The 11,573-nt window shown below is 40.8% G+C and overlaps 1 protein-coding gene across 1 annotated transcript; it reads left to right on the top strand.

The window, feature by feature from the left end:
- Positions 1-3,620: 3,620 nt before the first annotated feature.
- Positions 3,621-7,678, top strand: LOC132462876 (insulin-like growth factor I, juvenile form). Its single transcript, XM_060058655.1, has 4 exons — positions 3,621-3,795; positions 4,988-5,132; positions 6,130-6,407; positions 6,907-7,678. Exons 1-4 carry the CDS (start codon positions 3,742-3,744, stop codon positions 7,108-7,110), a joined length of 681 nt encoding a protein of 226 aa, XP_059914638.1. The 5' UTR covers positions 3,621-3,741; the 3' UTR covers positions 7,111-7,678.
- Positions 7,679-11,573: the final 3,895 nt, after the last annotated feature.

The following is an 11,573-nucleotide window of genomic DNA, read 5'->3' as shown; positions in this document are numbered from 1 at the left end:
TACCAGCCTACCATTAGGTCTAAATTACAATACATCACACTACATTTATTTAGCAGGTGCTTTAATGCAAAGCGACTTACAGTAAATGCATTCAACGATGAAGATTAAGCCCCAAAACCTGCAGGAATCAACATGATCAACTGCTTCACACTTATGGGTTAATATTGAACATGATTTTCTTTCACGTTAAAAACAGGTAAAAATATATTGACATGTTAGTTGAAAAACATCACAGAATAGCCACAAGAAAATTGCTCAATAAATAAATAAATAAATAAATAAATATATATATATATATTTTTTTTTTATATATATATTTATGTATGTATGTGTGTATTTATGTATGTATGTATGTATGTATGTATGTATGTATGTATGTATGTATGTATGTATGTATATATATATTTGTATGCATATATATGTGTATATATATATATATATATATATATATATATATATATATATTAATAGATAAATGTGCATATATATGTATTTACATTTATATACACATCTATATATTAATAAATATACACATGGATAAATTAAAGAAGATAGTAAGCATAAACTGTAAGTATATGTATAAATATATATATATATATATATATATATATATATATATATATATATATATATATATATATATATATATATATATATATATATATAGGCAAGGCAAGGCAACTTTATTTATATAGCACTTTTCATACACAAGGCAGACTCAAAGTGCTTCACATATAAACAGTGTCATACAATGAAATAAAATAATAGGCAAGTAAAAGAAAAACATATGCAAAAATAGAAAGTTAAAAAGGCATTTTAGTACTAAAATAGAAAATAAAGGCAAAGTTGTTTAGCAGAAAGCTATAGCAAACATAAAAGTCTTCAGTCTTGTTTTAAAGGTGCTCTGAGTTGGGGCAAGTCTTAAATCCTCTGGGAGTTTATTCCAGCTATTTGTTGCGTAGTAACTAAATCCTGCTTTCCCATGTATTGTGTTTACTCTGGGGATAATTAACAGATTGGTCTCGGAGCTTCTTAGGGGTCTAAAAGGCTGATGTAGTGGAAGCATATCAGTTAAATATTTTGGGCCTAAACCATGTAGGGATTTATAGGTAAGCAACATGATTTTAAAATCAATTCTCTGACTTACAGGAAGCCAATGTAACGATTTCAGAATTGGTGTAATATGATCAAATCTTTTGGTCTTTGTTAGAACTCTAGCAGCAGCATTCTGAACAAGCTGAAGCTTCCTCAATGAGTTTGTTTTGGGAGACCTGTAAGGAGACCATTGCAGTAATCAAGCTTACTAGTGATAAAGGCATGTACAAGTTTTTGTAAGTCTTCGGTGGACATGAGCCCTCTAAGTCTTGCTAAATTTTTAAGGTGATAATAGGCCGATTTTGTAACTGATTTGATGTGACTGTCAAAATGTAAATCTGAATCCATGATAACCCCTGTATGTATATGCATATATATACATACAGTTTATGCTTACTATCTTCTTTAATTTATCCGTGGACCAGCACGTCCAGCATCTGTATTTAAGTGAAATTTAATCTAGTTTTCAGTCTTAACATTGTGAACTAGAACTGACAAGGAGATGTTCCTGACCTAAATATCATATCACATGTTCTTAGATTATAGCTATACATTTTGGGTTATTTTGCGTCTGACTTTTTATTGAAACTTTTTAAGACGATACTACCAGGAAGACAATGAAGCTAAGTAAACAATACACGTTTGAGAAAGTTAAAAAAATCGGAATTACACGAACACTTCAGACACATATTAACACATCCTTTTATATACTTTGAAGTTAAAGAAACACACGTGCTTTCAGGAAACAGCCTATGACGTCATTGAGGTAAGGATGGTACTGGATGCTAGTTATCTCATAAGTCGTCAATGAAGAAAAACTATGTTGCTGATTGGAGTACGCAGACGATTGTTGCCAATAAATGTGACATATACTGTTCATCAAATGATATGTCAGTTGGAATGAAGTACATCAAAGTTTATAGTTATAACAACTTACTCTGACTAATGAGCAATTAGCTGAAAAATAAATGCTGTGACACATGCTATGTATTTAATGTATTATCAATATATGTTTGGGTAAGAGTTTGACATTTACCATGAAATGGTTATCAGTCCCCAGGAAGAGGATTGGTCCGTCAAATGCAATCTTGAGCCGAGAACCACAGAAACCACTAATCAGACACTAATGATAACCATAAATAAGACCATTTTGTGTAAACCATACTATCTGCTCTGCTATGCTGCAAATAAACACACACGCACACACACACACACACACGCACACACACACACACACACACACACACACACACACACACACACACATTCACATGCATACACACACACACACACACACACACACACACACGCACACACACACACACACACACACACACACACACACACACACACACACACACACACACACACACACACACACACACACACACACACACACACACACACACACACACACACAAACACACACAGACATAGGGTGATAAACCAAAGACCAGTAGTATAAGAGTTGATTTTCAATTAATGTAAAAAAATAAAGATTATAGATCAACTTCATTGCTGAAATTAAACAAATAACGTTGAGTGAGAGCAAAATCAGATAGAACGCCATTTTAAACACTGAATAAAGAAGTATCTGGGGCAACAACCCTGTTATCATATTTCGACTTATTCTGCCTATCTTTGATCAAAATGTATCCTTGCCTTCAACTCATCTTAGCCGTAGTGGTCCACTGGTTGATATCAGGGATAAATATGAAACATCCAACACAATCATTTTGAGATGTATGCACAATGAACCAGTTCTATCCATTAGAGTCAGGTTTGTAGTCTTTAGTAAGGGCTTCAAATCAGTCTCGGCCATGCCAGGGGGTCTTCCCACTCGTGCCTATTACTGCAGTCTGTAAAACTTCATTGTCAGGGATACTTTATGTTGTTTTGTTTTGTTTGTAGCCATCTTTAGCCATATCTTTTTCAAGCTATCTCCCATTCTTAACCTTTGGCCCGACTGCAGCAGTTTAGATTGATGCAATCATCCTTCTCAATTAATACAATGAAAAGTATACTTGTGTCGAGAAAGAAAGTACACATTTGGTATCCCCTTGCAAAATTAAATCAAAACCGATATGTAAGTCCAGCAGTGACACAGTAATGACATCTAGTTGGACATGTTTATGTGTTTACTGCAGGCATAGTATTAATCAGTAACGTTACCTTTCAAATTATAGATTTTCATATTGTCCTCCATATTCATATTGTCCTCCATGATTTTTTTTATAATTCACGTAAAATTGAGAGAGGGAGAGAGAGAGAGAGAGAGAGAGAGAGAGAGAGAGCGAGCGAGAGAGAGAGAGAGAGAGAGAGAGAGAGAGAGAGAGAGAGAGAGAGAGAGAGAGAGACACACACACACACACACGCACACACACACACACACACACACACACACACACACACACACACACACACACACACACACACACACACACACACACACACACACACACACGTTGCATGAAGAGTGCGTATCCTATGTGAGTGCAGAACTGAACTGCCCCCACTGCGTAGGAATCTGGCTCTCTCTAGCTCCTGCCCTCTTTCTCTTCACAGAGTATAAAAAGAAAAGTTTGGATACCGGTCCACTTCTGTGGACAGACAGGAGAAAACGTCCAACCAGACAACATTACCAGCATGCCCTCTGGACACACACAACACTCCTTTACTCTGTCTGGACACACACAGAAGGTAAGGCACATTCACAACGGACTCTTGTGTGCTTCTTGGCTTGGGGCAGGTTTGGGTCACTTCTTGGTCTGATTGGCACCCTATTGTTTCCTAATTTTGATAATGGATGTTTTTTCTTTAGAACAATTGAAAGGTAAGGGGTTTGGCCACTTGGTCAGTCTGTTGATTTGGTTGGGACCACCAGGTAGAATGTTGAAATGCTTTTGTTCATTGTAAATTAACTCATGTTAATGAACTTGCTCTGATCCAAACCGTGTGTAGCCTACTATTGTATTTGGATTGTTCTGTGTAGGGGTTAATGTAAATGTACATCTTTGAGTGGCACTCAAAGAGCATAGAGGCATCATCTGTTAATCGATCCTGCTATCAAATAAGGGTTTATACAATGGAATAATGGAAAAATAAACCCTTTTTTGGTATTTTGGCATGACAAGAACTGAGATGCCAAGCTGTGCAGGGTGAAAAACAATTCACAACAACTCTGTTGTTGCAGCTTGAATGGTTACGTTTAAGCAGTTCTTAAAAACAAACTAGTAAATGTATTAATGTGATGAACAAACGATTCATTCTGCTGTGAGAATAATAAGCTCCCATCCGTTTTCCAGGGAACAGTGTGTGAGCAAGCCAGGGTTTATCTCAAGGTCAATAACACACAGTGCTGCCTCCTTCGAGGGATAGATTTTGTTTTTTTTGTATTGGTACAGCACGAAGGTCCTTTTGAGTTCATAATTTCTCTAACATTCATCCGTCTTCTATAACTCTATAACTCAATGCTCTACCATGTGACCTGAACAATAGTATTGTGATGGAGGTGGACCTATCCAAAAACCAACCAGGCCTTCTTCAAGACATGAATGTAGCAAGTACAGTCAATTCATGTAGCTGTACAAACTATGCAGGGGAGCAGTATTTGTATTGCAATATTAGTGTTACTATTACTAGGTTTTCGTTCATTGAGCGTCTCCAAGGCGACTTACAGTTTTAATGAGCAGGTAGGCACTGGCTCAAGGGTAGGCGTACCTCAATAAAGGCCGGGGACATCAAGGGATTCGAACTCGGGACCTTTCGGCTGGGACTGAAACAACTTAACCACTAGACTACCAAGCTCAATGCTATTGCTATGATCGTCATGGTGTCAGTTGTTGTTGTTGTTGTTATTGTTGCGTTGACAGCGTGTGTGATGTCTCCCCAGGTCGGGTGTATGTGGAGGCTGATTGCCCTCTACTCCGTCGTGTGTCTGTCGCTATGGCAACCGTCAGACGCCTCGCGGCTCCGCTGCGGCAGTGACCTGCTCGCCGACCTCATATTTGTGTGCGGCGATCGTGGGATCTATTTAGGTGGGACACAAGTGTGTGTGTGTGTGTGTGTGTGTGTGTGTGTGTGTGTGTGTGTGTGTGTGTGTGTGTGTGTGTGTGTGTGTGTGTGTGTGTGTGTGTGTGTGTGTGTGTGTGTGTGTGTGTGTGTGCGTGCGTGCGTGCGCGCGTGCGTGCGTGTCTCTGTGTGCGGAAGCTTTACATCAACACAAAAGTTTATATGGTTCATTAAAGTGCCGATTTCTGCTTATGGCGCTGCTCAAAGATACTAACCCTATAACACTAATAATACATGATACTTTATAATATATAATACTTGCAATGCTCAACACTTATACATTACAATACAGTAGTCAAAAAGAGTGGCCTATTTTGTTGGATGGACATTGTATGCCAACCTTTCGATTTCAAAGTGCCACTGTTGAAGGTTTAATGAAATATCTGACGAAAGGTCAGGCATCTGGCGATAATCTCCCCTGCCTGCCAAGGGAGGTGAGTTCCTCGCCCCAGCACATCTGCCTCTGTGTACACCAAACACAGAAGGCCCATGTTTCGATAACAAGATAAGGCTACATTAATGAACCATTCATTCGTTATTGCAGTAATAAGCCTTCACTAACAATCAACAAACAGTTCATTGACAGTTAATTAATGGTCAAGTATTTATTGACTAATGTTATTCACGTTAACAAAGGTAATGCAGTTCATTTTAACCAATGCATTCATTTAAACATTATTGATTAGGGTTAGGGTTCGTGTTGACCCTAACCCAATAACTCTAACACTAATCCCCATCACGATGCTATCGAGCAATGCTTATGACTGCATGAACTAATGTTAAGTAGCCTAATGGTGAACTAATATCAACTTATTGTAAAGTGCTCCCAATGTTTTCATAGTTTTATAGCCGGGCACCTTTTGTGTGTTAACACAAATCAACATATCTTGGTGACAATGTTCAATATTTTGTTGCATACATGGGCTGGGGGGTTTAACCAGTGTGCTCCGGTTCCCTCCCCAGGAAGAGGCAGCTGGTCTGGGTATGGCTCACGGCCCCGGGGCAAGGGCATCGTGGAGCAGTGCTGTCACTCTGCGGGCTGTGACCTCCGTCACCTGGAAATGTACTGTGCCAAGTCCAAGAAGCCCGAGCCTCCCACCACCACCACCACCACCACCACCACCACCTCCACCACCACCACCACCACCTCCACCTCCTCCACCACCTCCATCCCCAGCTCCATCCACAGCTCCGCCACCACGTCTACCGCCACCTCCACCCCCACCTCCACAGCCACAGTGGTACGTCCGGTCTGACAACCCCTCACCAGCGCCCGTGGTCAAAACAGGCGTTTTATCGTGCAAATAAAATGTTAGGCCGATAATGTTAACGACGTTTTTGCTGTGACATCATGTACTTTTGCTATGGTATCTGTACGTACAATGATATGGATATGCATGGGTGCCTGATAATATTGTTTGGTTATAGATATAATTATATCAAATGTAGTTATAGATATGAATAAAAAACTTTTGTTTGATAGAAATGTGGACGAAAAGATATAGCTATATATCTCAATGTTCTCAAAAGATGGATTCCCGTCTGGGATTAATAAAGTGCTATCTTATCTAGTATAACCACGTAGCATATCACTCAATATTTTGTTTTATCTTGATTTATTTAATATGCTTGACTATCAAACAAGGGAACCAACGTTATTCTTCCAAAAGCATTGCCACAAAAAATCCTCATCTCGCGACATTCAACGTCGTTCCCGTTTTCCTTTGCTGTGCTGTCCAGGCGCTGCAGTTCGAGGCCGTCTTCCAGAAGAGGCTCCTGGAGCACCTGGGAGCGCCCGACAGCCAGAGGAGGTCCAACGCCCGGAGGAAAACACACAGCTCCCCCAGGCGGAGGAAGGTATCGTCCACCTCCCGCAAAGGAGCAGCCAGGCAACAGCCTGCCAGCAAGTTTGCCTCAGGCTCCCAGCAGTCCAAACTCTCGTGACCGCTGTGATATTTGGGAGGGAAGGGAGATTTTATTTTGACTGAGCCTGCAACATTGTTTTCTAAATGCACTTTAATAAATTAATATTTCCACCGGGCAGGGATTCCCCCTGCTCGGTGGAAATATGAAACTCCAAAATATGTATTGATTTGGTCTGTGTCTCTAGGCCTGTATCCATATCTATCACTGCACTTCTTCTCAGGCACGCATGCTATCTATATCATGTCAGGTTCAGATACTATAGTCAAAGTACATGGAATCCAGATTGTTTCGATACTTTCAGTATTATTTTTATGTTTCCATTTTTCCATTTTCTTTATAGCGTAAAATGTTATATCAAAGTGATGCTTGAAATTGTTTGCAGTATTATCCCAAAATGTTAATGTTTTTTTTTACTGTTGTGTTAATATTTAATATCGTTTTTTATAGGGTTTATCTTATTCACAAAGTACTGGATTATTTTTATAGCTACACTGTTGCCCTTGAATGTTTCGATGTGATATATGTATTGTAAAGGATGAGAATGTTTTGTAACTATTTATTACTACTTAAAAACTTTTTCTAAACAACATTTCCTTGGGTGCACTATATTTCCAGCACAAAGAAGAAACCAAAATATTGCATCCACATAAATCTGTAAAATATTCTATTTTTCAGAACAAAATGCATCTGCGTCTGTCCTTCGGGCTGAGATAGGCGAGATAGCATTCTAGTTCTGTAAACTTAGTTGACATTCCACCACAAATGTCAAGCCCAGTGAAAAAAATAATAATAAGGCAGAGATATATTTACAGAATTCCCCACATGCTTGTGGATCCAGTCATGGGCTGTCTGGATCACTCTGAGCTCCAGGGCAACGACCCCTTCACTCCTGCGGATGGGAGTGGAGGGATGCTCATCTTGTTTTGGTTGGCCTAGCCCTAGGTACTCCACATTGCTTTACACTGCATTTCTTAAACTATGGGTCTGGAGTCCTGACCCCAAAATGGGCCAGGATCCAGTTGGAGGTGTGTCAAAGCCTATATCGTACAGGCCCCTAGAACACCCTGAACGGTGAGCCTAACGAAAAAGAAAAGCAATTCAGGTGTGCTCAGAGCTTTTCTGAGCGTGCTTTCGGCTGGCTGGAAATATTAGGGTCATAACGCAAAAGGATGAATGTTTTCTTTTTCTAGGATCACTTTCTCACCTGACACCCTTAACCGTGAAAACCAAGACAGACACATTGCACTGTTATTAAAGTATTTACAGATATTAAAGGGACATTATCCCCACATAGATAAAGGAGTCTTCGAGGTGTAGGCACTGGGATTCCTCCCATGTAAAGTCCCATTTGAAAGCGTCCTTCATTTCGGAGAATATGCACTTACGTTTACTCGTTGCCATGTTATCGACTACACTTTGAGCCTCCTTCATTCTCGACCAATCCCAATAGAGCACAACAATCGACTTTTGCAGATTCACAACAGCCAACCGTTGCTTATCGTGGTAACAGCGACATGGGAAAGTGATGGGTAAGCGACACAGAAGTCAAACAGATGTGGAAAGCAGAGGGGTCTGATTACATTCTGGTTCAAAACACTGCATCCTAGCTATTTTACTTCAACAAACGTCCAGATTCGACCGTGTAAATCAACCGAAAGCTAGGGTAGAGTTTAGATTTCTCCCTGTGAACAGGGGTTTGTGTTTGTTTGATGTGATAAGGTACACAGTCTTGTACCAGTTACTTTTCCTTTGCTTTTGCCATATTTTCAAAATTGTGATCTACTTCAATTACTCTGAGCCATACCAGTGTCAGATATCAGAACACATGATAGGAACAGTACAAACCTAACTTTCATGTCAACTTTCAATGTAAAAGGCAAAACGCTTCCTTGAAACCAGGGGGTGACGGAGTGACCGCTTGGACTTCACATCCCAGGGGTGCACTCTGCTTTCAGCCCACCAGGGTCATTCTTTCACGGATGGTGGGTATGCTAGCAATACAACTGCAAAGGTTGCTCAAGATAGCACGCTGGGCGCTAGCCAGCCGTAGCTAACTGCACAACGCTGCTTCGTGTTGGTGGAGGAGACCTTGTGACCTTCCGAAACTGTACCCTTTGGAAAAACGTTATCCCTACCACATGTAACCACTGTAGTGCTCACACCTGATGTGTGTGTGTGGGCCACCAGACCAACCACAGTACAATTGATACATTTTTTTACGTGGGCCGGATAAATAAGTCTTTTGCAGTTGCTGGGAGGGGAATTAAAGATAAGATGCATCTGCTTTTTTTTTTTTTGCAGCTGCCTGCGTCATTCTTTCAGATAGTGCAGATAAACTCCTGTACTCTCCCTTTACCTTGGGTGTGTGGGAGATAGAGGAAGACAGACAGAGAGAGAGAGAGAGAGAGCTGGTGAGGGAGAGGGAGAGACATTGACATTGAGAGAGAGAGAGTGAGAGACAGAAAGAGAGACAGAGAGAGAATGACGGTGAGAGAGAAGACACACAGAGAGACAGAGAGAGACTGACAGTGACAGTGAGAGAGACAGAGTGAGAGAGAGAGAGAGAGAGAGAGAGAGAGAGAGAGAGAGAGAGAGAGAGAGAGAGAGAGAGAGACAGACAGAGAGACAGAGAGCGTGAGACAGACAGAGAGAGAGAATGAGAGAGAGGGAGAGAGACAGAGACAGAGACAGAGAGAGTGAGAGTGAGAGAGACAGAAAGACAGTAAGACAGAGATAGATTAAAGAGGTTAACACTTTTGTTCCTAACCTTTTACTCAACAACTTGGGCACGCAGAGCGAACCTTGAGGGAAATTAACTGCAAATTCATGCACTCACTATAAAACAAACGATTAGTACTACCAATAAGGGTTCTATCCCAGTCCTGGACCCTGCAAATGGTGAACCAGTTATATCCAGTTCATCCACTGATGATAAGTATCACACAAAGCCATGATCATTTACAAATACAAGTTGGTAATGAATGCCCTCATAGTATACCTTCATTCAATGTGCTGTAGGTAAGATTAAAGAGATTTGAATGTAGTTTTATACAAAATATCATAGCCCTCTACCAGGTACCAAGGAGTGAAATATGCTGTGAGAATATCTGCTAAAGTGCCTGCCTCTGTCCCAGCCGATTTCGTTGTTCTCTTCTGTGATTGGGTCGAGGAACCCATCGTTGGATTGTTGAGTTTCAAAATCTGTCTCTCTCTTGCTCCTTCCTGATTCCTCTCTTTAACCACTCTCGAATCGTACCCAGCGCACCACCGCCTGAACCGAAACGTCTTGGAGAGAGGCTGCTCTCCGACCAGCTTGTGTGCGTACCTCTGGTAAACACCGTGTTATCGGGTACGTTTTATCTCAGCGTCAAGGTTGCTGGGTGGGCCGTGCCTCCTCCTCTGTGTGTATCAAACACTGGGGGCCACCCGAGGCTGGATGGGCCAGGGTTCATTACCAGGGTCAGGCCTGGTGGAAAAGCCTGCCCATGCCAAACAACAGCTTGGTCATCACTGAGAGAGCAGCACTGATGCCATCCTGATGGGGGGGGGGGGGGTTATTCATGCTTAAGTGCATGCAATTGGTTGCAATCAAATCTTCCATCCGACGGGACACATTATAATCATAGGAGTAATATTCATAGTAGTGATAAAATATGTTTATAATCCTCTCAATGACGTGATAATTATCGTATTGACCAGAGTTGTTATGTTTTCTTTTAAATATGGATGCGTCATAAAGGGACAGGAAGGAACTTTCCACCGAAGGTTGTGGTTCTTAGCATCAATGCATTTTAAATAACGCAAACGTCCCCCCATGAATCCACAGGCCTCCCCGAAGACGGACCAGCCGGCAAAACCACTCAACTCGTGGGAGATAAACGCGTTTATAAAATGTAGGTTAGTAGGGTTGTGTGTTGTTACACACATTGGGTCGTGTGTTGGGGGGGGGGGGGGGGGTAAAACCATAATCATGAGTGTTGTTGTCCGTTTGAAGCCCATGATTTGATTGGATTTAACATTGCGTTCCTAACCTCGCTGTGTCGTGTCTATGCTCCGCAGCTGCGACTGTTTTTTTTTTTTTTTTGTCTCTTATCAATCCTGTTGAAACCCAGTTTGGGAATAAATGTGTCCTACCTTTAGCCACCTGCTCTCCCTCTTGTTTTTCTCTCTTATTGGGTCACAACTTGTATTTTATAATTTTTTTAATTACACATCTGATTTATGCTCTGTTGTCCAAGCAGAGTGGTCTGGTCTTGATTATTTTCCTGGTGGATTTCGAGGTGAAGTCGAGGGTGCATGCGGCCTTTTGAGGAAGCGAGTGCACCACAATAAAATTGGAATGCATGAACAAATAATTAGTCTACGTTGATCGATATAACAGAAGAGCAAGACGAACAATTAAAAAAGGAGAAAACGTAGGGCAAGGTGTAGGTGTTTGTTTATTTTTGTTTATTTTTAAAAGCATTGTTTTTAAATGTTTT

Source organism: Gadus macrocephalus, chromosome 1, assembly GCF_031168955.1.
Source record: "Gadus macrocephalus chromosome 1, ASM3116895v1".
NCBI classification, from domain to species: Eukaryota; Metazoa; Chordata; class Actinopteri; order Gadiformes; family Gadidae; genus Gadus; species Gadus macrocephalus.
Note: the sequence above shows the minus strand (reverse complement) of the source record. Positions and strands in the feature narration are given on the sequence as shown.

Bases quoted from the DNA above. Each gene is read 5' to 3' on its own strand.
- LOC132462876 (XM_060058655.1), top strand. From the start codon at position 3,742: ATGCCCTCTGGACACACACAACACTCCTTTACTCTGTCTGGACACACA. The intron at 5,133-6,129 runs GTGGGACACAAG...TTCCCTCCCCAG, and splicing joins CGATCGTGGGATCTATTTAG to GAAGAGGCAGCTGGTCTGGG. The intron at 6,408-6,906 runs GTACGTCCGGTC...TGTGCTGTCCAG, and splicing joins CCACCTCCACAGCCACAGTG to GCGCTGCAGTTCGAGGCCGT.